The sequence below is a fragment of the Chiloscyllium punctatum genome, chromosome 42 (assembly GCF_047496795.1).
Source record: "Chiloscyllium punctatum isolate Juve2018m chromosome 42, sChiPun1.3, whole genome shotgun sequence".
Taxonomy (NCBI): Eukaryota; Metazoa; Chordata; class Chondrichthyes; order Orectolobiformes; family Hemiscylliidae; genus Chiloscyllium; species Chiloscyllium punctatum.
Window position 1 is genome coordinate 35,739,557 of NC_092780.1, and position 26,331 is coordinate 35,765,887.

General features: G+C 43.9%; 3 protein-coding genes across 3 annotated transcripts; all 3 read left to right on the forward strand.

Annotated features, from left to right (window-relative positions):
* On the forward strand, positions 1–6,946 carry LOC140465592 (interferon alpha-F-like). Its single transcript, XM_072561132.1, has 4 exons — positions 1–139; positions 297–386; positions 6,381–6,620; positions 6,729–6,946. The coding sequence occupies exons 1-4, from the start codon at positions 8–10 to the stop codon at positions 6,825–6,827; spliced, it is 561 nt and encodes a 186-aa protein (XP_072417233.1). The 5' UTR covers positions 1–7; the 3' UTR covers positions 6,828–6,946.
* A 4,873-nt stretch (positions 6,947–11,819) lies between these two features.
* LOC140465593 (interferon alpha-F-like) lies at positions 11,820–20,868 on the forward strand. The gene is made up of 4 exons (XM_072561133.1): positions 11,820–12,786; positions 14,823–14,912; positions 19,962–20,201; positions 20,312–20,868. The coding sequence occupies exons 1-4, from the start codon at positions 12,655–12,657 to the stop codon at positions 20,408–20,410; spliced, it is 561 nt and encodes a 186-aa protein (XP_072417234.1). The 5' UTR covers positions 11,820–12,654; the 3' UTR covers positions 20,411–20,868.
* Positions 20,869–23,820: 2,952 nt separating this feature from the next.
* Positions 23,821–25,719, forward strand: LOC140465594 (interferon alpha-A-like). Its single transcript, XM_072561134.1, has 4 exons — positions 23,821–24,602; positions 24,739–24,828; positions 25,270–25,509; positions 25,621–25,719. Exons 1-4 carry the CDS (start codon positions 24,471–24,473, stop codon positions 25,717–25,719), a joined length of 561 nt encoding a protein of 186 aa, XP_072417235.1. The 5' UTR covers positions 23,821–24,470.
* Positions 25,720–26,331: the final 612 nt, after the last annotated feature.

Sequence of the window (26,331 nt, forward strand, 5' to 3'; positions counted from 1 at the left end):
GTGCAGCATGGCTCTGGGGAGGATTTGGAGATTTTGGACGGTGCTGGTGTTGTTGTCCGGGACCCTGAGTCTGGGCTGTGAGAGGCTGCACTTACAGCAAGTTCTCAACACAGAGACTCTGAGCAAACTGCATGAAATGGTGAGTTTCAGCTGATCGGAATCTCACTGGGTCTGCTCCCGGCTCAGTGTCAGATCAGGGAGAAATAGCTTTTAATTTTGTGTCGTTCCCGCTCAGTGATTCTCCAGGATCTCAGTTTCTGGGAGTGAATGTAACCGGGACTGTTCTCTCCTCTCAGGGCGGTCCCTTTCCCGGACACTGTTTAAGGCAGAGGTTCTCCCTGAAAACCAAGCCCTTGGACCTGGTGAAACTTTCGGATGGAGTGGGGGTGAGTTAAAACTCGATTCATTTTATTCAGACTGTGATTTTACTGAAAGTATGTGTGAGATTAACGACACGGCCAGAGAGTTTACATCAGAAAATTGAACCGCAGCGATTTCTCCCACTGTGAAAATCTTTACCTCACTCACAAACTGTATCCCTACAGGTTTCAACACTTCAAATCTCCTGACGTCTACTTCACCCTTGATATTAGGTCAAACCCTCTACCGAGCTCATCCATCAAACCATTTCCCAGCTCATCACAAAAACTATCTCTATCCACATTCCTACTCAAACCATCTTGTTGTCTTCATCCCACGCTTCCCTCTCACTGGCTTGATCTGGGTTTTCACAGCTTAGAACATCGAATAACACAGCACAGGAACGGGCCCTTCGGCCCACCATGTTGTGCTGAATATGACGCCAACCTTAACTGATTCCGTCTGCATACCGCTGGTCCATATCCCTCCATTTGATGTGCTTATCTAAAAGTCTCTTAAACGCCCTAATTGTATCTGCCTCCACTACCTCACTTCACTGTGTGTCCCAGACTCTTACCACTCCCTCTGTACAAATCTGCCCGCCACGTTTCCCTTGAACTGACCTGAAATGCATGCCTCTTCGTTTTGGACATTTCAACTCCGGGGAAAAAAAGTGTGACTGCCAACCCTACCTATGCATCTCATTATTATATACACTTCTATCAGGTCTCCCCTCAGCCTGCACCGCTCCAGAGAAAGCAACCCGAGTTTTTCCAATCTCTCCTTTTTGCTAATTCATGCAGCATCCTGGGAAACTTGTTCTGCACCCTCTCCAATGCCTCCGCGTTCGTCCTGTAACGTGGCGACCAGAATTCAATGCAATCGTCTACCTGTGGGCTAACCAAAGCTGCAACTTGACATCCTGACTCTTCTACTCAATTCGCTGACCAATAAAGGCAAGCATGCCATACACCTTCTTTACCACCCCTCTCCTTGCGGCCACTTTCAGGGTGCAACAGACTCTGCCCCAAATTCTGCTGTACATCAATTCTGTTCATGGTCCTGCCAATAACAGTATACATTTCCTTAAGATTTGATCTTCCAAAATGCAGCACCTCACACTAACATGGATTTAAGTCTTTCTGCCATTTCTCTGCCCATATTTGCAACTAATGACTTAATTATTAATGACTTAGATGAGGGAGTCGAAAGGTGGGTCAGTAAATTTGCAGATGATACAAAGATAGGTGGAGTTGTGGACAGTGAGGAGGGTTGTTGTCGGCTGCAGAGGGACTTAGATATGATGCAGAGCTGGGCTGAGGAGTGGCAGATGGAGTTCAACCCTGCCAAGTGTGAGGTTGTCCATTTTGGAAGAACAAATAAGAATGCGGAATACAGGGTTAATGGTAGGGTTCTTGGTCAGGTGGAGGAACAGAGGGATCTTGGGGTCTATGTACATAGATCTTTGAAGGTTGCCACTCAGGTGGATAGAGTTTGTAAGAAGGCCTATGGAGTATTATCGTTCATTAGCAGAGGGATTGAATTCAAGAGTCGTGAAGTGATGTTGCAGCTGTACAGGACTTTGGTTAGGCCACATTTGGAGTACTGTGTGCAGTTCTGGTCGCCTAACTTCAGGAAAGATGTGGAAGCTTTGGAGAGGGTGCAGAGAAGATTTACCAGGATGTTGCCTGGAATGGAGAGTAGGTCGTACGAGGATAGGTTGAGAGTTCTCGGCCTTTTCTCGTTGGAACGGCGAAGAATGAGGGGTGACTTGATAGAGGTTTATAAGATGATCAGAGGAATAGATAGAGTAGACAGTCAGAAACTTTTTCCCCGGGTACAACAGAGTGTTACAAGGGGACATAAATTTAAGGTGAAGGGTGGAAGGTATAGGGGAGATGTCAGGGGTGGGTTCTTTCCCCAGAGAGTGGTGGGGGCATGGAAATCGCTGCCCGTGGGAGTGGTAGAGTCAGATTCATTGGCGACCTTTAAGCGGCATTTGGATAGGTGCATGGATGGGTGCTTAATCTAGGATAGAAGTTCGGCACAACATCGTGGGCCGAAGGGCCTGTTCTGTGCTGTATTGTTCTATGTTCTATGTTCTAATGTATATTTTGTTATATCGTTTGACAAACTCCCACACTATCCACAACTCTATCAATCTTTGCATTGTCTGCAAACTTACTACCCCAGCCATCTACGTGTTCATTCAAGTCATTTATATATATCACAAACCGCATAGGTTCCAGTATGGATCACTGCAGAATACCATTAGTCACAGATCTCCAGCATGAAATATATGTTCCACACGACCCCTCTGCCTTCTGTGGGCAAGCCAATTCTGAATCCATGTGGCCAAGTCATCATGGGTCCCATGCATTTTAATCTTCTGGAAGAGCCTACCATGAGGCCCCTTGTCTAAAGCCTTATTGAAATCCATGTAGTCAACATCCACTGCTCTACCCTCATCCATCACCTTGGTCATCTTCTAGAAGAATTCAACCATGTTAGTAAGACATGACCTGCCCTGTATAAAGCCGTGCTGACTGCCCCTGCTTCAGCCACAGTTTCCCAAATGCCTGTTCGTCCTATCCCTAAGAAATCCCTCCAGTATCTTCCCAAACACTGATGTAAGACTCACCAATCTGTGGTTTCCTGGATTGTCCCTATTTCCCTTCATGAACAGAACAATAACATTACCTACTCACTGGTCCTCTAGACCCTCTAAAGTGGCTAACAAGGATACAGAGATTGTGCTCAGTTCCCAGTAATGTCCTCTCTTACCTCTCTCAATAACCTGGGGTAGATGGTGTTGGTCCTGGGGACCTATCCACTTTTATGCTCTCCCAGAGACCCAATACCACTCCTTTCTTGATCTCAAAATGCGAAGCATATTAGCATGCACCGTAGAAATCCAACTAACCTCCATATCCTTCTCCTGGGTGAATACTTTTGCAAATACCTCATTTAGGATCTCAACCACATCCTCTGCCACTGAGCCCAAGTTCCCTCCTTCATCCTTCAGTGATCCTCTCTTCTCCCTATTAATCCTCTTGTTTTGAATGCATGCACAGAATGCCATGGGATTTTCTTTCACCCAACTTACCAATGTCATCTTATGGTCCCTGCTTGATCTCTTAAGTCATTGCTTGTGTTCATTTCCTGCTTCCCTTATTTCATTTTAGATTAGATTACTTTACTTACTTCCAGTGTGGAAACAAACCCTTCAGCCCAACAAGTCCACACCGGCCCGCCAAAGCGCAACCCACCCAGACCCGACTTTTACCCCTTCATCTTACACTACGGGCAATTTAGTATGATCAATTGACCTAACCTGCACATTTTTGGACTGTGGGAGAAACCGGAACACCCGGAGGAAACCCACGCAGTCAGTCGCCTGAGGCAAGAATTGAACCCGGGTCTCTGGCGCTGTGAGGCAGCAGTGGTAACCACTGTGCCACCATGTCCATTAGCTTCCTAAACCTCAGATAGGCTTCATTTCTCTTTTGAAGAAATTTCCCTTACCTTGCCATCCTTCCTCCTTACTGGAACATGCCGGTCCCGAAATCTCATCAGCAGGCCTTGAAACAAGTCCTACATGTAGATTTGCCTGCTTCCCAATTAACACTCCCTAGCATCTACCTAATACTGACATAATTTGCGCTCTCCCAATTTAGTATCTTTCCACAATGTCTAGATTTAAACTTTATTCACAGATATCTTAAAACTCTAGGAGTTGTGATCATTGTTTCAAAAATGCTCTCCCACTGAAAGGTCAATCTCTTGACCAGGTTCTTTAGTCAGTATAAGATCTAGAATGGTCCTCCCCTGGTTAGACTACAACAGACTCTTTAAAAAAAAAACTTGATACATTTAATAAATTCATTGAAGAGTCCTGCTCTAAGGGAGTCCCAGTCAATATTGGAAAAGTTAAAGTGACCAGCTATGACATCTCTGCTCTTATAGCATCTTTCTATAATCTGCCAACATGTTTGTGCCTCAATGTCTCAGTGGCTGTTGAGGGGGTGGGTGGGCGGGTGTTGCAGTAATATAACCCAATCACAGTGATTGCACATTTCTTATTTTTCAACTCTACCCATATTGTCTCAGCTTCTCACACTCACATTCCACAGTTAATGAAAGTTTCTCAAGTTCTCTAAATCGAACACACTCAAAGAAATTATCTTCCACTAACCCCCTATTCCCATTGCTTTCATAAATGAGACTACAGCACATCAGTGTGTCCAATTCGTGCCATGTCTATACTCTATTTGAGTTTTTCTTGTTTGTTTTTATCATTGTCATTATCTGTCCTGTCCACTCAAATAAATTAACTTGTTTCCGGTCAAGTGCATCTACAATGTTCACTGCAGCACTGGCCACTGAATTGTGAGTTAGCACATTACCATTGAGCTGACGCAGAAGAATGTTCAGCAGGCCTGTCACGGAGAGTCATTTTGCCTCCTTAAAATCCAACTCTCGCACTCAACAAACAATCCCTCTCCTGCTATCTGAATCATTGCATCTGGGCTTCTGTTTCCAGGTCATGCTGGCTCTTTCACACTGTCTCTGATCTTTCTATGTCACGTCCAAGTCCACAATAACCAATATCCTTTGCCATACAGTAAATAGGATTTCTTACCATGCCATGGCTTTTCCTGCGCTTCTAAGCAAGACTTTGCAATATTTCATTTTGTTCTTTGTAACAGCAACTTGAGATGAATTCAGTACAGACCAGGCAAAAGTCATGTTCTATTCACAGAAGACGTAAAAGACCACCTCCTTGTCTGTTCATTCTCTTCTCGAATTTTCAGCAAGCTCCCTCTCTCTCGCGACGTTTGATACCTTTGTTTTCTAAATAAAGTAAATTCAAACTACAGTTTCAGTCTTCAGTCATTCCCTGGACACCACAGAGGAAATTATGCATTTCGCTTCTTTAACACCCTGTTTTCCTTGTACCAATCAATCTCCAAGCATTTTGTGTACCCTCATTTGTTTTGCTCGTTCTCCCACCTGATTGAGCCTGTTTCCTTGTATGAAGAACTGAATGTTAATTGTTCAGAATCAATCCAGTTTCATTGTGATTTCTACAATTTTAAGTTACGGAAACCTCCAACTCCTTTTCCTCTGCCTCCAATGTACTTGTATCGAATCCATGGATTTAAAGTCTCGCATCGCTTATTTTTCATTGGTCTGATCAAGTTTGATTTATATGTACTTTTGTTGTGGTTCTGTTCGCCGAGCTGGGAATTTGTGTTGCAGACATTTCGTCCCCTGTCTAGGTGACATCCTCAGTGCTTGGGAGCCTCCTGTGAAGCGCTTCTGTGCTGTTTCCTCTGGCATTTATAGTGGCTTGTCTCTGCCGCTTCCGGTTGTCAGTTCCAGCTCTCCGCTGTAGTGGCCAGTATATTGGGTCCAGGTCGATGTGATTGTTGATAGAGTCTGTGGATGAGTGCCATGCCTCTAGGAATTCCCTGGCTGTTCTCTGTTTGGCTTGCCCTGTAATAGTAGTGTTGTCCCAGTTGAATTCTTGTTGCTCGTCATCTGCGTGTGTGGCTACGAAGGATAGCTGGTCGTGTCGTTTCGTGGCTAGTTGGTGTTCATGGATGCGGATCGTTAGCTGTCTTCCTGTTTGTCCTATGTAGTGTTTTGTGCAGTCCTTGCATGGGATTTTGTACACTACATTGGTTTTGCTACAGGGAATTCCTAGAGGCATGGCACTCATCCACAGATTCTATCAACAAACACATCGACCTGGACCCAATATACCGACCACTGCAGCAGACATTTGCAACACAAATTCCCGGCTCGGCGAACAGAACCACAACAACGAGCACCCGAGCTAAAAATCTTCTCCCAAACTTTATATGTACTTTTGTGAGAACCCTTTCAACATACTGAAACTAAGCATGTGTAATTTGAACATTTAATTATGATTTGCTCATTGTTTTATTTAATCTAACATGACCCCAAATGAACAGCACTAATATCCCTGTCCTAATCTTGTGTGTGTTGCACAGACTCAGGGCAGGATTGAAATTATCCATCAAACCCTGCACCACATCAACAAGATCTACAGCATGAATCCGGGTTCAGTACCATGGGCCTGGGACAAGGTGGAAAACTTTCGTCTCCTCCTGGAGCAACAGCTGAGAGAGTTGCAAGACTGTCTGAGGAAACCAGGATCTGACCACAAGTTGAAGAGAAATGCTGCCATTCAACATTACTTCAGGAAACTGGAAAAGTTTCTCAAACACAAGGTATGACAATTCACAACTAATTGTGTAATTCCTGGCAAGCAATACATTTTTCAACACTTAATTTGACTCATTCTCAAATGCATTTACTTGAATATTTTACCTTTTCAGAAATTCAGTGACTGTTCCTGGGAAATCATCCGTGCTGAGACCAGAGCCCGTTTACAACAGTTACTTTTCATTATGGCACAAGTCAGCAAAAGAAACTGAAAAGAACATATTTACTACACACCAGACCAATGAATATTTATTTCAATGACTTTCCATTGAAACGATTTATTTCTGCTTGGAAGAAATGTTGTGTCACAAACGTACAATGAGAATGTTAGTCGGACTATTTATTCTAATTCACTGTTATTTATTGTTGTGATATTTTCTTTTGATGCAATGTGAAAGATTCACTGTGTGTGCGGTCTGTTTTGGAATGTCAGACTGTCAAAGACATGTACTTGCACCACAGCGAAGTCTCAACCACATTGGCCTTGGCACTTATGAATTAGTATTTGCCAATCTTGGAAACCATGTCAGTTATTTTCATTTGTGTACTTTTATTGACATGCTATCTTAATTTATTGAAATGGTACTGTTTTATAGAATGTGTTATTTAACTTAAAGATGTTAATTTAATACTATTTATTATACATTGGGAAGCACACTATTTTTTCAACTGTGAAAGTTTATACTGAGTAACGGCTCAATGATATAAATAAAATTGTTTTAACAATATTACACATTTTCATGAACTGGCATTTATTTTTGATTTCTGTCATTTAACCTTCTGACACTGAGTATAAATGCAGTGGGTATTTCTGTCTGAAGCCTGTTACTCCTAGTCCTCCTCATCACCAACATCAATTTTGCTCTTTCAAATTGTCCTTACTCCTCAGATTCACAAATCTATTTTAAACTACACTATCCCATGGTCATCTGGAAGCCTCTACCCCTCCCTTTCCCTCAGACTCCATTCCCTCCCCAAACCCACCTTATCCTTGCTGCAAAGATATCCTAAAATAATCTCATCCCATTTGCTAGCCCTTGGCCCATATCCCTCAAATCCCTTACGACTCATGTACTCATTCAGTTGCCTTTTAATTGTTGTAATTGTACCAGCATCCATCACTTCCTTCGGCAGCTCATTTCATACACGCACCACGTTTTGCATGAAAAAGTCGCCCCTTAGGTCCCTTTTAAATCTTTCCCCTCTCACTCCAAACCTATGCCTTGCTAGTTTTGCAATCCTTCACCCTTGCTATTTCCCATTTCCAAGTCCCTCATGATTTTCGTAACGACTGTGAGGTCACCCCCTCAGCCTCCAACTTTCTTGGGAAAATAGCCCCAGCCTTTTCAGCTTCTTCCTGTAGCTCAAACCCTCCAACCAAGGTGACGTCCTTGCAAATCTTTTCTGAACCCTTTCAAGTTTCACATCATCCTTCTGATAGGAGTGAGACCAGCATTGCTCACAATATTCCAAAAGTTGGTTGACTAATGTCCTGTACAGCTGCAACATGATCTCTGGAATGCTCTGACCAATAAAGGAAGGCATGCCAAAAATCTCCTCCACTATGCTATCTACCTGCAATTCCACGTTCAGGAATATTGGTCAGCAACACTCCCCAGGACATTACCATTAAGTGTATAAATCCTGCCGTGATTTACCTTTCCAAAATGCAGCACCTCATATTTATCTAAATTAAAATCCATCTGCCACTCCTCAGCCCATTGTCCCATCTGATCATGATCCTGTTGTACTCTGAGGAAACATTCTCACTGTCGAGTACACCTCCAATTTTGGTGTCATCTGCAAACACGCTCATTATACCTCATGTATTCACATCCAAATGATAAATAGCAGAATACCCAGCACTGATCCTTGTGGCACACCACTCGACACAGGTCTCTAATCCGAAAAGCAACATTCCACCACCCTCTCTCTCCTTCCTTTGAGCCAGTTTTGTGTCCAAATGGCTAGTTCTTTCTATATTCCATCTGGTCTAACCTTGCTAACCAGTCTACCATGGAGAACCTTATTCAACACCTTACTGGGGTCAATAAAGATCATGTCCACTGCTCTGCCCTCATTAATCTTCTCTGTTACTTCTTCAAAAGACTCAATCAATTTGGTGAGACATGATTTCCCATGCACAACGCCATGTTGAGTATCCCTAATCAGTCCTTGCCTTCCCAAATATATGTGAATCCAATCCCTCAGGATTCCCACCAACACCTTGCCCATCACCAATGTCACTGCTCTGTAGTTCCCTGGCTTTTCCTTACCATTTTACTGAAACAGTGGCACCGCGTTAGCCAACCTCCAGTCTTCTGACATTTCACGTACGGCTATCAGTGATAGAAATATTGCAACAAGGAGCCCAGAAATCATTTCTCTAGCTTCCCACAGAGGGTACACATGATTGGGTCCTGGGGATTTATCCACCTTGCTGCCTTTTAAGACATCCAACACTTCCTCCTCTGTAATCTGGACATTTTTCAAGATTTCACCATCTATTTCAACACATTCTAAATCTTCCATGTCCTTCAAAGTGCACACTGCTGCAAAATAATCATTTAGTATCTCCCACATCTCCTATGGCTCCACACGTAGGCTGCCTTGCTGATCTTTGAGGGGTCCTATCCTTTTCCTAGTTAACCATTTATCCTTAATGTATTTATAAAGTCCCTTTAGATTCTCATTAACAGTATGTGCCAAAGCGATCTCAGGTCCCCTTAATGCCCTCCTGAATTTCCTCTTACATATTCTCCTACTGCCTTTATAGTCTTCTAAGGATTCACTTGCTCTCTGCTGTCTGTACCTGACAGTTGATTTCTTCTTTTTCTGAACCAAAACTTCAATTTATCTGGGCCCTCAGCATTCCCTACACCTACCAGCCTTGCCTTTCACCCAGCAGGAACATTCTGTTTCTGGACTCTTGTTATCTCATTTCTGAAGGCTCCCAATTTTCCAGTTGTCCCTTTACCTGCAAACATCTGGCCCAATCTACCTTGAAAGCATTTGCCTCATAACGTCAAAATTGCCCTTCCTCCAGTTTACAGCTTCAACTTTTCGGTCCAGTCTCTCCTTTTCCTTTACTATTTTAAATCTACTCGAATTATGGTTACTGACCCCAAAGTGCTCGCCCAGTGACACCTCAGTCACTTGTCCTGCCTTATTTCCCAAGAGTAGGTCAAATTTTGCACCTTCTTTGGTAGATACAGAATATGGCAGTCTCAATGTATGTTTGGAATGTTAAAATCCTCGACCATTACCACCTTATTATTCTTACAGATGCCTGAGAACAAAGACATCCGATTTGCTTGTAGATCAAAAATCTCTCCATTTTAGGCTTGAATATATTCAATGCCACCACCATTGTATGGAGTAGAGATGTTTCGAGATTAACAATTCTCTGAACACGGAATAAATATCCTCATTTCCATCTTAAGTTGAGAATGTTCATATTGAACAGTGCCCTTACTTATTGTTACCACAAAGGCAAAAATATCTTCACCCCATTTCTACACTCAGGTTTCCTCAGGTCCTTCATTGTTTCAGTAAGTTCACCAGCTTTTTCTGCAAAACTGCTATAACTGGAGGCCCAGGCTATGAAAGCTGTTCTCATCAGGCAACATCTTCGTTTCAAGAATCAACTGACTGATGCTGCCCTGAACCGTATCTGATGATAGTATATCTTACATAAATAATGAGCCCAAACATTATTTCATCAGCACACAGTGCTTGGTTGCACGAACATACTGTGCAGTGGTCACAATTCATCCTTACGTTTCTTCACCTTCCTCCTTGTAACAAGGCACGGGTGTGTCACTGGCTGGGCTTGCAATTGTGGCTTGTCCCTAGTTGCCATTGAGAAGGTGGTGGGGTGTTGTATTCTTGAACTGATGCAGTCCATGTGCTATAAGTTGACCCACAATGTTGTATTTAAGAGGAAACTCCACGATTTTGACCAAATGACACCAAATGGTGATTTATTTCCAAGATAGGATGGCTTGTGGCTTGGTGGGGAACTTACTACTGCCAGTGTTCCCATATATCTGCTCTCCTTTCCTTTGTTGATGACAGTGTTTTTGGGTTTAGAAGATGGTGTCTTGGGGGCTTTGTTGCATTTCTGCAGTGAATCCTGTAGGTATTAGACATTGATTCCACAGACTGGCCGTGGTGGAGGGAGTTTTTCTTTGTATGGATGTGGTGACAATTCTTCTCAGCAATATGGACACTCTCGCATTTTCCCACATTATAATCCACTTGCATAATTTTACCCACTGCCTGAACTGATTGATTGCTCTTTGGATGATTTGTACGTCCCACTCACAAATTGTTTTTTTCATCTTCCTTTTTGAAATCCGCAATTTGGTGAGCCCATTCAATCAAACCATTAACAGAGATGGTGAGTATTTAAGAGCCCACCAATGATCCTTTGACATTCCACGAAGAGACCCACAATCAATGTCATAAAACCAGGTTTCCTTCTCTTTATTGTATTCCATTTGGTGGAAGCTTTCATCACAAATTGCTGAACAACTTTCCTGCATTTGAAGTATCCAGTTTTCAGTGGTTTGTTTTGGTTGGCACCTGATAAGTGCTTTGCTCTTGAACGGTGTTACCGTAAATAAAAGTAGATTTTTTAAAAAAAAAATAAAAAAACACAGCAATCTGGTCGGACAGATAAAACTGTTCTACCTCAGGATTCAGGCATTGCCTTTACAAAAGTTTGGGGGCCTTCGAGGGTGAGACAGAAACTCGCCTTGAGAGTTTGGGTGTGAGGACAGCAACATGCATTTCTGAAAGTGTTTGTAAGGTCCTTTTGTAATTGTCAAAGTACAGTCGCTATGCTCCAACGCAACGTAAAATGGTCGAGTATATTTAAAAAGCGATGATGAACAACTTAAATCCAAGAATGATTTTTTTTCAGGTGAACTTATTTTCAGTTCCGATTACAAACAGCAACAGTTAATTATACAAAGGAATGTTTCAAAGCATTTAAAATATAACACCCGCTCTGAAAGTGCGGATGGAGTTCCAGCTAAAAGTGACTTGGAGACATTTCCTGTCTCACCGGGATATCCCGGGATATCACTAACACTTTCCCAGATATTCCTCACCCTGCCCCCTCTCAGTCTGGCCCGCTCTGTTTACAAACTCCCTTCCGGAAATGACAAAACGCGTCACTTTCCCTGAGACACTTTCACTTTGGAGCAAATTGACACGAGGTTCATTTCCAGAGAGAATCTGACATGGACACTATCCCGGGAGAGAGAGCAGACAGAAACGATGAAAGGGAAGGGAACGGGATCACTTTCGGAGTCGGATTCGGACCAGATCCTGATGATTTCACTCCGACTCTGAAAATGGTTCCAGAATCCCAGCGGGAAATGAGAACCTTCCTCCAGTGAGGGAGAGGATTGTGATCCAGGTGAATGTGAGCGGAGACAGGGAGCAGCAGCCGGTGAGCCAGGCCTGTGAGCCGGGCTCCCTGTCATCTCCAACCCGGGATGTGGGAACGGGACAAGCGCGATGTGAACACACCGGCACACGGGGGATTCCCGCAGTCGGGGGTCTCTATAATCCGGATTAGGACATCCAGCCCCCAATACACAGCCTGACTCCCCCTGCCCCAAGTACAGAGCCTCCCTCTACACCAGCTCAGTGCCCGATGATCTGAACACACTCAACATTCCGCTGCAAACCGAGCGCTGCTTGCGATTTTCCAGCCGGGATTTCCCAGCCGCTGCTTCCGGACTCTCCAGCTTTTCGATTCCTTACCTCAGAAAGAAACCGCACCAACTCTTGATCTCCCCGCAGCTCCTGCAAACTCCCTGGAAGCGGTTTTCACTTTTCGAATGTAATGTGCCCCATTCAAGCCGCCAGCTTGGCAGTGCCACTGAGAGCAGCCAGCAGAGCCCAGGCTCACACTCACAGCACTCAGCAACACAGGCGCCCGCTCCCGGATCCCAATCCGCTCCGATTGCACATTGACCGCTTTCTCAGCTTCCACCTCGGTGCTACCTTCTGGCTCGGTGCAGCATGGCACTGGGGAGGATTTGGAGATTTTGGACGGTGCTGGTGTTGTTGTCCGGGACCCTGAGTCTGGGCTGTGAGAGGCTGCACTTACAGCAAGTTCTCAACACAGAGACTCTGAGCAAACTGCATGAAATGGTGAGTTTCAGTTGATCCACATTGAGAGGCAAACGGTTTTGACTTGTCTCGTCAATGAATCATAAATTATTGACTTACAGAGGCAAACAATATAAGAATGCTGAAATAGTCGCTTCAATTCAGCAGGATCTGGTGAGGCCACATCTGGAATAGTATGTACAGTTAGTCATCTGATTGGAGGAAGGTTGCAATGTATTTTAAGTAAACTGCCATGAGATATTACAGAGAGGATTTCCCAGAGTAATGCCTGAAATTGTTTCAGAAGGAAACGTTGGTCAAGGCTCGGCCTGTGTCTGCTGGAGCTTAGAAGGGGAGGAGGGGACTTGACTGAATTGAGTGAGGGGTTTGACTGTGTCCCGGGACAGGGGTGTACGTTCGGGCCGAGAACGGGAATGAGGTGTGAAGGTCGCTTTGTTCAGTTTGGGGATATGGGTTCGTGAGTAGGACATTGGGGGTCGACCCGGATGGACGCACGAGGAGCAGCACCAGAGCCGGGACCTCACCCCCTGTCTTTGGTCTTGACAGGTGAGAGGGGAAGATGATTTTTCATGGTTTCCCAGTGTCTGGCACAAGGGCTCCATGTTTAAATGCAAGATCAGGTGCATTCCAAAGTGGTGAACGATTATGGTTTGGTTATGCATCAAAAGTTAATCTCGGGGTCAAATATAATCCCCAGGAACAAATGGTCAAGGGTCGGGATCACAGGTTGTCAATGAGAGGGGAAAGGGTGCGGTTCATTGGAGTGAGTGACAGGGAAACATTTTCCTGTGTCTGGGAATAAAAGGATTTGCTCCAGGCTTCTCCATGTGCAGTTAACGAAAATGTTGGTTGTGAGAGATGAATATGCAGAAAGGTAACGTAGAGCTAATGGAGGGTGAAGGGAATCCCACTGAGGGAATGTCGTGTGCCTTCACAATCCATGGAATCTGAAGCTGTATAATGTATGCTGTTCCCCTGGAGGGCAGCATATAGATGTGGAAGGGCCCATTGTCAGGCCATTAGGGACACCTGAGAGTGAGAGTGGGTGGGCAGGTTGGGGAGTAATAAGATATGATAAACAATATCCTCCGGCTGCATAGAGGGACACCAGAATGGGAACAAGGGATTGCACTCCCAGTAACTTGGTATGTAAAGCAGAGAGACCTTGAATGACGAAGCTGCGGTCCATTCTGTCAAAGATTGCAGATGAGGCGAGAAAGAGAACAAATGTTTTCTCATATTTCCACCTAGATTGAGTCTTGTTTGTGCTTTTATTTAAAGAATAACCTATTGCTCGAATCAAGAAACAATCCGTTTTCCAATAATATCAGTAATGTTTGGAGATAACGGCTGATCTTTGAGCGCGCCTCGAGTTCTGGCTGTGATTTTCTGTCCGGGATCTTCCTCTCGCTGCTTCAGGAATCTCCAGCTTTCAGATTCCTTCCCTCAGACAGGGAGCACACAGGCTGTTTCTTGCTCTCCTACAGCTCGTTCAAAACTCCCGCAACCAGATTTCACTTTCCGAATGTCATGGCCACACCTCGCCAGTCCCTCCGCCGATATACACCGGCAGCTCAGGCAGTGGGAGCTCACAGCACCGTCCAGCCTCTCTCACACACAGAGGACTCGACACTTAAGGAGATCGCTTCGGCTTCACAAGCGGCTGCATTGTGACTCCTGGAGGTTGACTCAGTGAGAAAGGAACCGGTTTAGGAGTTACTCGAGATCAATTCCTTCCGCTCAGGGTTTCCCTCTGGCTCGGTGCAGCATGGCTCTGGGCAGGATTTGGAGATTTTGGACGGTGTTGGTGTTGTTGTCCGGGACCCTGAGTCTGGGCTGTGAGAGGCTGCACTTACAGCAAGTTCTCAACACAGAGATTCTGAGCAAACTGCATGAGATGGTGAGTTTCAGCTGATCGGAATCTCACTGGGTCTGCTCCCGGCTCAGTGTCAGATCAGGGAGAAATAGCTTTTAATTTTGTGTCGTTCCCGCTCAGTGATTCTCCAGGATCTCAGTTTCTGGGAGTGAATGTAACCGGGACTGTTCTCTCCTTTCAGGGCGGTCCCTTTCCCGGACACTGTTTAAGGCAGAGGTTCTCCCTGAAAACCAAGCCCTTGGACCTGGTGAAACTTTCGGATGGAGTGGGGGTGAGTTAAAACTCGATTCATTTTATTCAGATTGGGATTCTTGAGAAAGTCGGTGCGAGATTAACGACACGGTCAGAGAGTTCGCCGTCGTAGCAACACGTCTGAGTCCTTGTGTTTCGCTCATTCACGACCTGTATCCTTCTCTGTTCAAATACTTGAAATCTCCTTATGTCTGTCTCACCCCCTGAAATTATGTCAAGCCCTCTCCTCAGCTCAACCCAAACACCAACTCTACCCACCTCCCAGCTCAATCTATCTTGTTTCCTCAAACCACGCTTCCCGCTCACTAACTTGACCACTTTTTTCAGAATCTCACATTCACATTCATCAGAGGTCCCGAAATATTCCAGAAATATTAATATTTCTTAAAATCTCTTATTCCCTCCAATCCTGTATGGCACAATCTTGTACAGTGTATTTCCCTCTGAAGGTATTCCATCCGATCTATAGCGATTGGCTGCGAGATGTGAACTTCAGGGGCCAGTTCACTGCTGCAATCACAGCACCTTACTACACAGAAAGATCCAATGTGTGATAAATAGAGTGAATGAATTCAACAATAAATCCAGCTTACCTCCCCATAGTCTTCTCCAATGAGTCTTTATCCACGTCTGTATGGAAAATTATTTACGAATCTGCTTTCCCTACGAGGTCAGTACACACAGTCAGAAGATTAATATTCACAAGCTCCAACCGTGTAGCTGCATCGGCACTTTCTGTAACATAATGCCATTTTCTAGAGATGACTTTTAAGCATTTTTTGTGGCTATCCATTGATCCATATTTTTTCTACTTGACACTTCGTGAAAATTTATTATTAATCCGTTCATGGAATTTGATCATTGCTCTCTACAACGTGGACAGACCAAGATGCTTTCACATTTCAGAGCGCAGTAAAGAGCACGTGAGACTGGTACAGACCATTCAATGTGACCATTCCATGCTATGTCTATACTCCACTCGAGTTTTTTCCCCCTGCTTCGAGCACTGTCCCTTGCTGTCCTTTCTACTTCAAATTTTCTATTTCCCCTCAAATGTATCGATAATATCCATTGCACGACTGGTCGCTGAATTGTGAATTAGTACGTTACCACTGGACTACCGCAAGGATGCTCGCTCAGCGGGACTGTCACTGAGCGTCACATTCTTTGCTTAAAATTCAAGCCTTTCACTCACCAAAGAATCCCCTTCCTGCTATCTGAGTCAACGCTTCTGCTCACAGGTCTCACTGCCTGTTTCTCAACTGTCTCTCATCTGTCCATGTTATAGCCAAATCCAGAACAACTAACATCTTCACCACACTATAAATGGGATTTACCACAACGTTGCTGGCTTCTTTCAGCACGTATTATTTAATTGTAACAACAAACTCAGATGTAATTAATACGAACCGGGTGACTTTCACGTTCCATCTGCTGGCAATACTCGATGACTATTTCCTTATCTGTTTACTCCCTCCTCAAATTCTCATCAACTTCCCACCTTACTGTCACGTGTGATGTATTTGCTTTCTACTTACAGTGTATTCAACTTAATCATAGAGATGTACAGCATGGAAACAGACCCTTCGGTTCAACCCGTCCATGCTGAGCAGACATCCCAATCCAATCCAGTCCCACCTGCTAGCGACCGGCCCATATCCCTCCAAACCCTTCCTATTCATATACCCATCCAAATGCCTCTTAAATGTTGCAATTGTACCAGCCTCCACCACTTCCTCTGGCTGCTCATTCCATACACGTACCACCCTCTGTGTGAAAAGGTTGCCCCTTAGGTCTGTTTTATATCTTTCCCCTCTCACCCAAAACCTATGCCCTCTAGTTCTGGACTCCCTGACACCAGGGAAAAGACTTTGTCTATTTACCCTATCCATGCCCCTCATAATTTTGTAAACCTCTATAAGGTCACCCCTCAGTCTCTGACACTCCAGGGAAAACAGCCCCAGCCTGTTCAGCCCCTCCCTATAGCTCAAATCCTCCAACCCTGGCAACATCCTTGTAAATCTTTTCTGAACGCTTTCAAGTTTCACAACATCCTTCTGATAGGAAGGAGACCAGAATTGCATACAATATTCCAACAGTGGCCTAACCAATGTCCTGTACAGCTGTAACATGACCTCCCCATTCCTGCACTCAATACTCTGACCAATAAAAGAAGGCATACCAAACGCCTTCTTCACTATCCTATCTACCTGCGACTCCACTTTCAAGGAGCTATGAACCTGCACTCTAAGGTCTCTTTGTTCAGAAACACATCTGAGGGCCTCACCATTAAGTGTATAAGTCCTGCTAAGATTTGCTTTCCCAAAATGCAGCACCTTGCGTTTATCTGAATTAAACTCCATCTGCCACTTCTCAGCTCATTGGCCCATCTGGTCAAGATCTTGCTCTAATCTGAGGTAACCCTCTTCGCTGTCCATTACACCTCCAAATTTGGTGTCATCTGCAAACTTACTAACTGTACCTCTTATGTCGCATCCGAATCATTTATGTAAATGACAAAACGTAGAGGACCCAGCACCGATCCTTGTGACATTCCACTGGTCACAGGCCTCCAGTCTGAAAAACAACCCTCCACCACCACCCTCTGTCTTCTACCTTTGAGCCAGTTCTGTATCCAAATAGCTAGTTCTCCCTGTATTCTGTGAGATCTAACCTTACTCACCAGTCTCCCATGGGGAACCTTGTCGAATGCCTTACTGAAGTCCATATAGATCACATCTACTGCTCAGGCCTCATCAGTCCTCTTTGTTACTTCCTCAAAAACTCAGTCAAGTTTGTGAGACATGATTTCCCATGCACAAAGCCATGTTGACTATCTCTAATCTTTCCTTACCTTTCCAAATACATGTACATCCTGTTGCTCAGGATTCCCTACAGCAACTTGCCCACCACTAATGTCAGGCTCACTGGTCTATAGTTTGTCCTTACCACCCTTCTTAAACAGTGGTACCATGTTAGCCAACCTCCAGACTTCTGGCACCTCACCTGTGACTATCGATGATACAAATATCTCAGCAAGAGGCCCAGCAATCACTTCTCTAGCTTCCCACAGCGTTCTAGGGTACACCTGATCATGTCCTGGGGATTTATCCACTTTTATGCATTTCGAGGCATCCAACACTTCCTCCTCTGTAATATGGACATTTTGCAAGATGTCACCATCTATTTCCCTATAGTCTATATCTTCCATATCCTTTTCCACAGTAAATACTGATACTAAATACTCAGTTAGTATCTCCTCCATTTTCTGCAGCACCTTGAGGGGCTCTATTCCCTCCATAATTACCCTTTTGTCCTTTATGTGTTTGTAAAAACCCTTTGGATTGTCTTTAATTCTATTTGCCAAAGCTACCTCATGTCCCCTTTTTGCCCTCCTGATTCCCCTCTTAAGTATACTTCTACTTCCTTTATACCCTTCTAATGATTCACTCGATCTATCCTGTCTACACCTTACATATGCTTCCTTCTTTTTCTTAACCAAACCCTCAATTTCTTTAGTCATCCAGCATTCTCTATACCTACCAGCTTTCCCTTTCGCCCTAAAAGGAATATACTTTCTCTGGATTCTCGTTATCTCACTTCTGAAGGCTTCCCATTTTCCAGCCGTACCTTTACCTGCGAACATCTGCCCCCAATCAGCTTTTGAAAGTTCTTGCCTAATTCTGTCAAAATTGGCCTTTCTCCAATTAAGAACTTCAACATTTAGATCCGGTCTATCCTTTTCCATCATTATTTTAAATCTCATCGAATTATGGTCGCTGGCCCCAAAGTGCTCACCCACTGACTCCTCAGTCACCTGCCCTGCCTTATTTCCTAAGAGTAGGTCAAGTTTTGCACCTTCTCTAGTAGGTACATCCACATACTGAATCAGAAAATTGTCTTGTACGCACTTAACAAATTCCTCTCCATCTAAACCCTTAACACTATGGCAGTCCCAGTCTATGTTTGGAAAGTTAAATTCCCCTACCATAACTACCCGATTATTCTTACAGATAGCTGAGATCTCTTTGCAAGTTTGTTTCTCAATTTCCCTCTGACTATTAGGGGGTCTATAATACAATCCCAATAAGGTCATCATCCCTTTCTTATTTCTCAGTTCCACCCAAATAACTTCCCTAGATATATTTCTGTGAATATCCTCCCTCAGCACAGCTGTAATGCTATCCCTTATCAAAAATGACACCACTCCCCCCCCACCACATTCCGCCCCACCACCTCCCATCTGCCCTCCTCCCCCCCCCCCCCCCCCCCCACCCCAGGCCCCCTCCTCTCTTGCCTCCCTCCTCTCTTGCCTCCCTTTGCATCCTTTATGGAACATTTGTATCCTGGAACATTAAGCTGCCAGTCCTGCAGATCCCTTAGCCATGTTTCTGTAATTGCTATGATATCCCAGTCCCATGTTCCTAACCATGCCCTGAGTTCATCTGCCTTCCCTGTTAGGCCCCTTGCATTTAAGTAAATGCAGATTAATTTATTAGTCCTACATTGTCCCTGCCTGCCTTACTGTTTTATTCTTCAGTCATGTCATCCCCAACACAGAAGAGATTGTATATTTTGCTCCCTCATCATCCTGGTTGTCTTGCATTTGCACTTTTCAATAACATATTTAGCTTCCTTTCTGTGATTTGCACTAATCAAGCACCATACATTCCGGTTACCCTCATTTTTTGCTGAGTTGTCCTCCTTGATTGAGGCTGGTTCCTTATTGTGTGCAGAACGGAATATAAATCGTGCACAATATTTTCTGTTTCATTCTAACCTCTATAATTTTCAACAACAGAAGCACCAACCAGTGATGTCTTTTCCCACTGCCTCTCACTCTCTCTGGACATGTCTCCAAAAGCTTCGATTTAAAGATTTGCATTCCTCATTTTCCATTGATCTGATAACTTTTGAATCTTATATACATTGAACTTAACATTCTATAACTAAACATCTGCAGTTTGAACATTTGATTATTATTTGCTGCTTGCTTTACTTAATCTAACATGAACCCAAGAAGAACTGGAATAAAGTCCTCTCTCTTAACCTTGCGTGTTTTGCTCAGACTCAGGAAAGGATTGAGATTATCCATCAAACCCTGCACGATATCAACAAGATCTTCAGCATGAACCTGGGTTCTGTCACATGGACCTGGGACAAGGTGGAAAACTTCCTTCTCCTTCTGGACCTACAGCTGAGAGAGTTGCAAGACTGTCTGAGAAAACCGGGATTGGACCACAAAATGAAGAGAAATGCTGCCATTCAACATTACTTCAGGAAACTGGAAAAATTCCTCAAACACAAGGTATGACAATTGAGAACTAACTGTGTAATTCCTGCCAAAGCAATACGTGTCTCAACATTTAACTCTATTCATTCTCAAATGCATTTACTTGAATATTTTGATCTTTTCAGAAATTCAGTGAATGTTCCTGGGAAATCATCCGTGCTGAGACCAGAGCCCGTTTACAACAGTTACTTTTCATTATGGCACAAGTCAGCAAAAGGAACTGAAAAGAACACACTGCAGACCAGAACAATGAATATTTATTTCAATGACTTTGCATTGCACCTATCCATTTGTGCTTATAAGAAATGTTATGTACTTTTGTAACAATACGAACAATGAGAGTGTTGGTAGAGCTATTTATTTGAATTCACAGATATTTATTGTTGTGTTATTTTCACTTGTTGCAATGTTACAGTTTCACTGTGTATGAAGTCTGTTTAGGAATATCAGACATTCAAAGACATGGGCTTGCACTTCAGTGATGTTTGAACCACATTTTCCTTGTCAATAATGAACTCTTATTTGCGAATCTTGAAACCCATCAGTTATTCTAACTTATTCGTATTATTGACATGATGTCTTAACTTATTGGAATGCAATAATTTTGTGGAATGTGTTATGTAACTTAAAGATGTTAATTTATTGCTATTTATTATACATTGGGGAGTACACTATTTTTCAAACTGGGAATTTTTATACTGAATAATAATTCATTGATATAAATAAATTTGTTTTAATAATATTGCACATTTACAGAAGTGATATTTATTTTTGATTTCTGTCATTTAACTTTCTGACACTGAGTATAAATGCATTTAGTATTTTTGTCTTCAGCCTGGTAATCTTAGTCCTCCACATCTCCAGTTTCCATTTGCACTGTTGAATTGTGCTGCCTCCTCAGACCCACAAATCCATTTTAAACTCCACTGGCCCATTGCCCTCTGAAACCATCCTCCCCTCCTCTTCCCTCTGACTCCATCCCCTCCCAAAACCTACTCTTATTATTTATTCACTATCCCTCATCACCTTCCGCTCTCCAATGCTGTATGCACTGGACTCAGCAAAGGTCTCAGTTTTATCCCTCTGCCTCCCCATCTTAATTATTTTCAAGAATGACATATCACCTTCACCTCTGTGCCCATTTCTTTGGACATGAGTTCCTCTCTACATCCCACATGTCCTCTACATCCCACCTCCTACACTCTCCCATCCCTTAGAGACCTCCCTCTGGCCTTCTACCTGCACTCAACTTGTTCATTGAGAACTGTCAATGTGACATTGATTGTATCAATTTCTCTGATCCCCTCACCCATTCCAACCTATCCTCCCAGGAACTGACTGCTATCCATGCTCTCAGATCCAACCCTGACTTGGAAATTAATCCTGCCAATGAGGGTGGTGCTTTTGTAGTGTGGCAGACTATTTTCTACATTGCAGAGGCTGAGCACCAGCTCTCAGATGCATCCTTGTATCTCCCCCTGAGTCATGACCCCACCAGTTTGTGGGCTCCAGCTGTCTCCTTTTACCATGTGTTATCAACTAGGCCACACCCTACCATGATCCCACCATAGGACATCTGGTCATTGTGCCAACTATGGTCACAAACCTCATTTCATCTGACGATCTTTCCACTTCTACCTCCTTCCCAAATTTCACAAACAGGTCTGGCCGGGCAGATCCATTGTTTCTGCCTGCTCCTGACTCACAAATCTCATCTCTTCCTGCCTTAGCTCTGTCTTTTCTCCCCTGGTTCAGTCCCTGCCCAGTTATATTTGGATTCCACTGTTGCTTTATACCAGTTTTGGAATTTCCAGTTTGTGGGCTCCGGCTGCCTCCTTTTACCATGTGTAATGGACTAGGCCAGACTCAGACTAATTTAAGAAGGTAGCCCAGACTCTTTAACTTTTTCTTATTTAAAAGGCAGATGTGAAGTGGATGTTGCAGGTGTGATGCAACTGGTCAAACCACTCAGCTTTAAGCAAAACAGAAAAGTTATTTAAACACCACAGTTGAAACACAGACAAAAGAAAACAGAATTCAGAGTAACTTCATAATCTGAAAACTCAGCTGACTCAGCCTAAGGTATATTTAAACACAGGTACTTCTAGGCAGGAGAGATTTCAGTGAGAAAAGTCAGCCAAGAATCATCTGCTGAAGCATGAAACCTTTTGTCTGCAGCAGCTTCTGTGCCTGCTGCCAGCAGCTGCTCTACTACAACTAAAACCAAACTGGAATTAAAACAGATCTGGGTGAATTGGCCAGTCCTCTGCCATTGTTAAACTAGGCTCTTTTGGAAACATTTCAGCACTTCAGCCTTCGTGGTCTCTTTAAAGAAAAATCCAAGGACAAAATAACCTTGCTAAAGTGACAGCATCCTCACACATGGACATGCAATCCCCCTGTTGAATTGCTGTGCCGCATCTTGTTGGCAGTACACATTGCTTCCACTGACTGACAGTAGTGGAGGAGTTAATTTTTGTGGACGTGGTGATAATTCTTCTCAGCAATATGGACACTCTCGTATTTTCCCACATTATAATGCACCTGCATAATTTGGCCCACTGACTTAACTTGTTGCTTGTTCTTTATATGATGTTTGTGTCCTTCTCACAATATGTTTTTTCATCTTCCATGATGAAATCCGCAATATAGTGTGCGGCTTCAATCAAATTATTAACAGAGATGGTGAGAATTGAAGAGCCCACCAATGATCCCTCTGACATGCCACTAAATGACCCCAATCAGTATCATAAAACCACGTTTAATTCTCTTCATTGCAATCCGTTTGGTAGGCGCTTTCAGCACAAATTACTGAACAACTTTCCTGCATTTGAAGTGTCTACTTTTCATTTTTTGTTGGGTGGACCTTGATGGTTATTTGGTCATTATTATAAATGCAATTTTCTTTAAAAACAAATGTCTGTGATCTGATCGCACATACAAAACTGGTTTACCTGAGGATGCAGGTATTATTGCCAAAGGTTGCAGGCTTTCGAGGACTCGCCAAAATCTAACCGGGAGAGTTTGGGTGTTAGGACAGCAACATGCACGTTTGAAAGCGCTTACAATGGTGTTTTGTAATTGTTAAATTATAACCGCTATGCCCCAACGTAAAATGGGTCAATTTTATTAGAAAAGTTGTAGTCAACAATTTCTTTTTCAGTTAAAGATACTTTCGGCTTCGATTACACACAGAAATATTCAAATTATATAAAAAAATAATATGTCAATAGATTTAAAATACACACCTGCTCTGAAAGTGTGGGTGGAAGTTCCAGCTAAAGGTTAGTTAGAGACAATTCTTGTTTTTGCGGAATATCCCGGGATATCGCTCACACTTTTCCAGATATTCCTCACCCTGCCCCCTCTCAGTCTGACCCGCTCTGTTTACAAACTCCCCTCCCTTTCGGAAATGACAAAACGCGTCACTTTCCCTGAGACACTTTCACTTTGGAGCAAATTGACACGAGGTTCATTTCCAGAGGGAAACTGACATGGACACTATCCCGGGAGAGAGAGCAGACAGAAACGATGAAAGGGAAGGGAACGGGATCACTTTCGGAGTCGGAATCGGACCAGATCCTGATGATTTCACTCCGACTCTGAAAATGGTTCCAGAATCTCAGCGGGAAATGAGAACCTTCCTCCAGTGAGGGAGCGGATTGTGATCCAGGTGAATGTGAGCGGAGACAGGGAGCAGCAGCCGGTGAGCCAGGCCTGTGAGCCGGGCTCCCTGTCATCTCCAACCCGGGATGTGGGAACGGGACAAGCGCGATGTGAACACACCGGGACACGGGGGATTCCCGCTGTCGGGGGTCACTATAATCCGGATTAGGACATCCAGCCCCCAATACACAGCCTGACTCCCCCTGCCCCAAGTACAGAGCCTCCCTCTACACCAGCTCAGTGCCCGATGATCTGAACACACTCAACATTCCGCTGCAAACCGAGCGCTGCTTGCGATTTTCCAGCCGGGATTTTCCAGCCGCTGCTTCCGGACTCTCCAGCTTTTCGATTCCTTACCTCAGAAAGAAACCGCACCAACTCTTGATCTCCCCGCAGCTCCTGCAAAATCCCTGGAAGCGGTTTTCACTTTTCGAATGTAATGTGCCCCATTAAAGCCGCCAGCTTGGCAGTGCCAGTGAGAGCAGCCAGCAGAGCCCAGGCTCACACTCACAGCACTCGGCAACACAGGCGCCCGCTCCCGGATCCCAATCCGCTCCGATTGCACATTGACCGCTTTCTCAGCTTCCACCTCGGTGCTACCTTCTGGCTCGGTGCAGCATGGCTCTGGGGAGGATTTGGAGATTTTGGACGGCGCTGGTGTTGTTGTCCGGGACCCTGAGTCTGGGCTGTGAGAGGCTGCACTTACAGCAAGTTCTCAACACAGAGACTCTGAGCAAACTGCATGAAATGGTGAGTTTCAGCTGATCGGAATCTCACTGGGTCTGTTCGCTTCAAAATAGTTTTTAGTTTTGTTCCGTTAATAGTCAGCGATTCTCCAGTATTTTTGTTCCTGATCTTGTCTGAATAAATGAATGTCTTCTCGCAGGGCGGTCGCCTTCCCTGGCAATGTGTAAGAGTGAGATCCGCGCTCAAAACCAAGCCCTTCAACATAGTGAAGCTTTCAGAGGGTTTGCAGGTGAGTGGACACTGGACTGGATTTTATTTTTAATTTTTCTGATAGGTGTTTTCTGGAAAGCGTTTAAGATCAACAGCTTAGAACTGAAATATCAGAACGCCCACCGACTCAGTAAAGGGTCAAGTGCTGTTTTCGATTAGGTTTGACTGAAATAAAAGATGGACAGTAAGACACCAATCAGTGCATTGTGTCTGTGGTTGGTGGATATACCCGTTCGAATCCAATTTCCAGCCGTAGCCTTACGGATACAGAGCTTCTGATGCAGATCCAGGTTCATTTTGAATGAGTTGAAGTTTTCTCAATCGCCAAGAAGGGCAGAGAATTCCAGACACTCCATCATACTCTCGGTGACAATATCCTTCCTGCTGTTCCCTCTCATCCTTCTAGCAGTTGGGGTTAAGTGAAAAGTTCCTCTCTAAGTTCCCTGTGTGTTTTGTTCAGGCCCAGGGCAGGATCCAGATACTTCATCAAATCTTGCGTCACATCAACAAGATCTACAGCATGAACCTGGGGTCAGTCACTTGGGCCCGGGGCAAGGTGGAAAATGTCCGGCTTCTCCTGGATCGGCAGCTCAGGGAGTTGGAGGAATGTGTGATGAGGTCGGGAACAGAGGGCAGACGGAGCAGAAATGCCACCATTCAGAAATACTTCAGGAAACTGCGGAAGTTCCTCAAACAGAAGGTGAGACAGTTGACCATTGACTGTGTCATCACTAGCATTCAGTTCATTTCATTCCCTTTAAATCTCTTCATTCTCTAATATCACTTTTCCCTCACTGTTTCCATTTTTCAGAATTTTAGTCACTGTTCCTGGGAAATAATTCGCGCCGAGACTAGAGCCCGTTTACAACAATTGTTTGTCATAATGGCACAAGTCAGCAGAGGAAATTAAAAGAAAGTCCAAAGGCTGGAACAATGTGTTTGACATAACTCGCTACATATGGAATTAATGATATCTTGACTGTTTTGTGATGATAATTTGCTGCATGTTTACTGATGGAGAGCAAATACTACCTTGCTGATATTTTTTACTTGATTTTTTTAACCAAATTTATGGCTGAGGTATTTTCCTGTATTAACTATTTCACGAGGGGAATATCATTTTTGATGCTTTCTTTATTGACTGACAGCCTCTACAGTTCAAAGTCTCAACTGAACTTTGCTCTTTTGGCTAACCAATCTTTAAACCATGCTAATATGATAATGCTGACCCCATCTGTTCTTTTGTGGGGGAGCATTTTTGATGAGGCGGTGTTATCAAATGCCTTTTGGAAATCCAATTACACTGCATCTACCTCTTTCCCTTTATCCACCTCCAGAGTCCACCTTTGGAACTGGCCTAACCAGCTGACTCCACCCGTGCTCTCCATCTTAACTGAACAGTGTTAAATTGATTGGTCGGATATTGTCGTGCAATAACCCTTACAATTTTTATATGAGATGTAAAATCAAAAAGGAGAAAACGACCTGAAGATTTTTCTTTGACATATTACTCTCTTTTTCT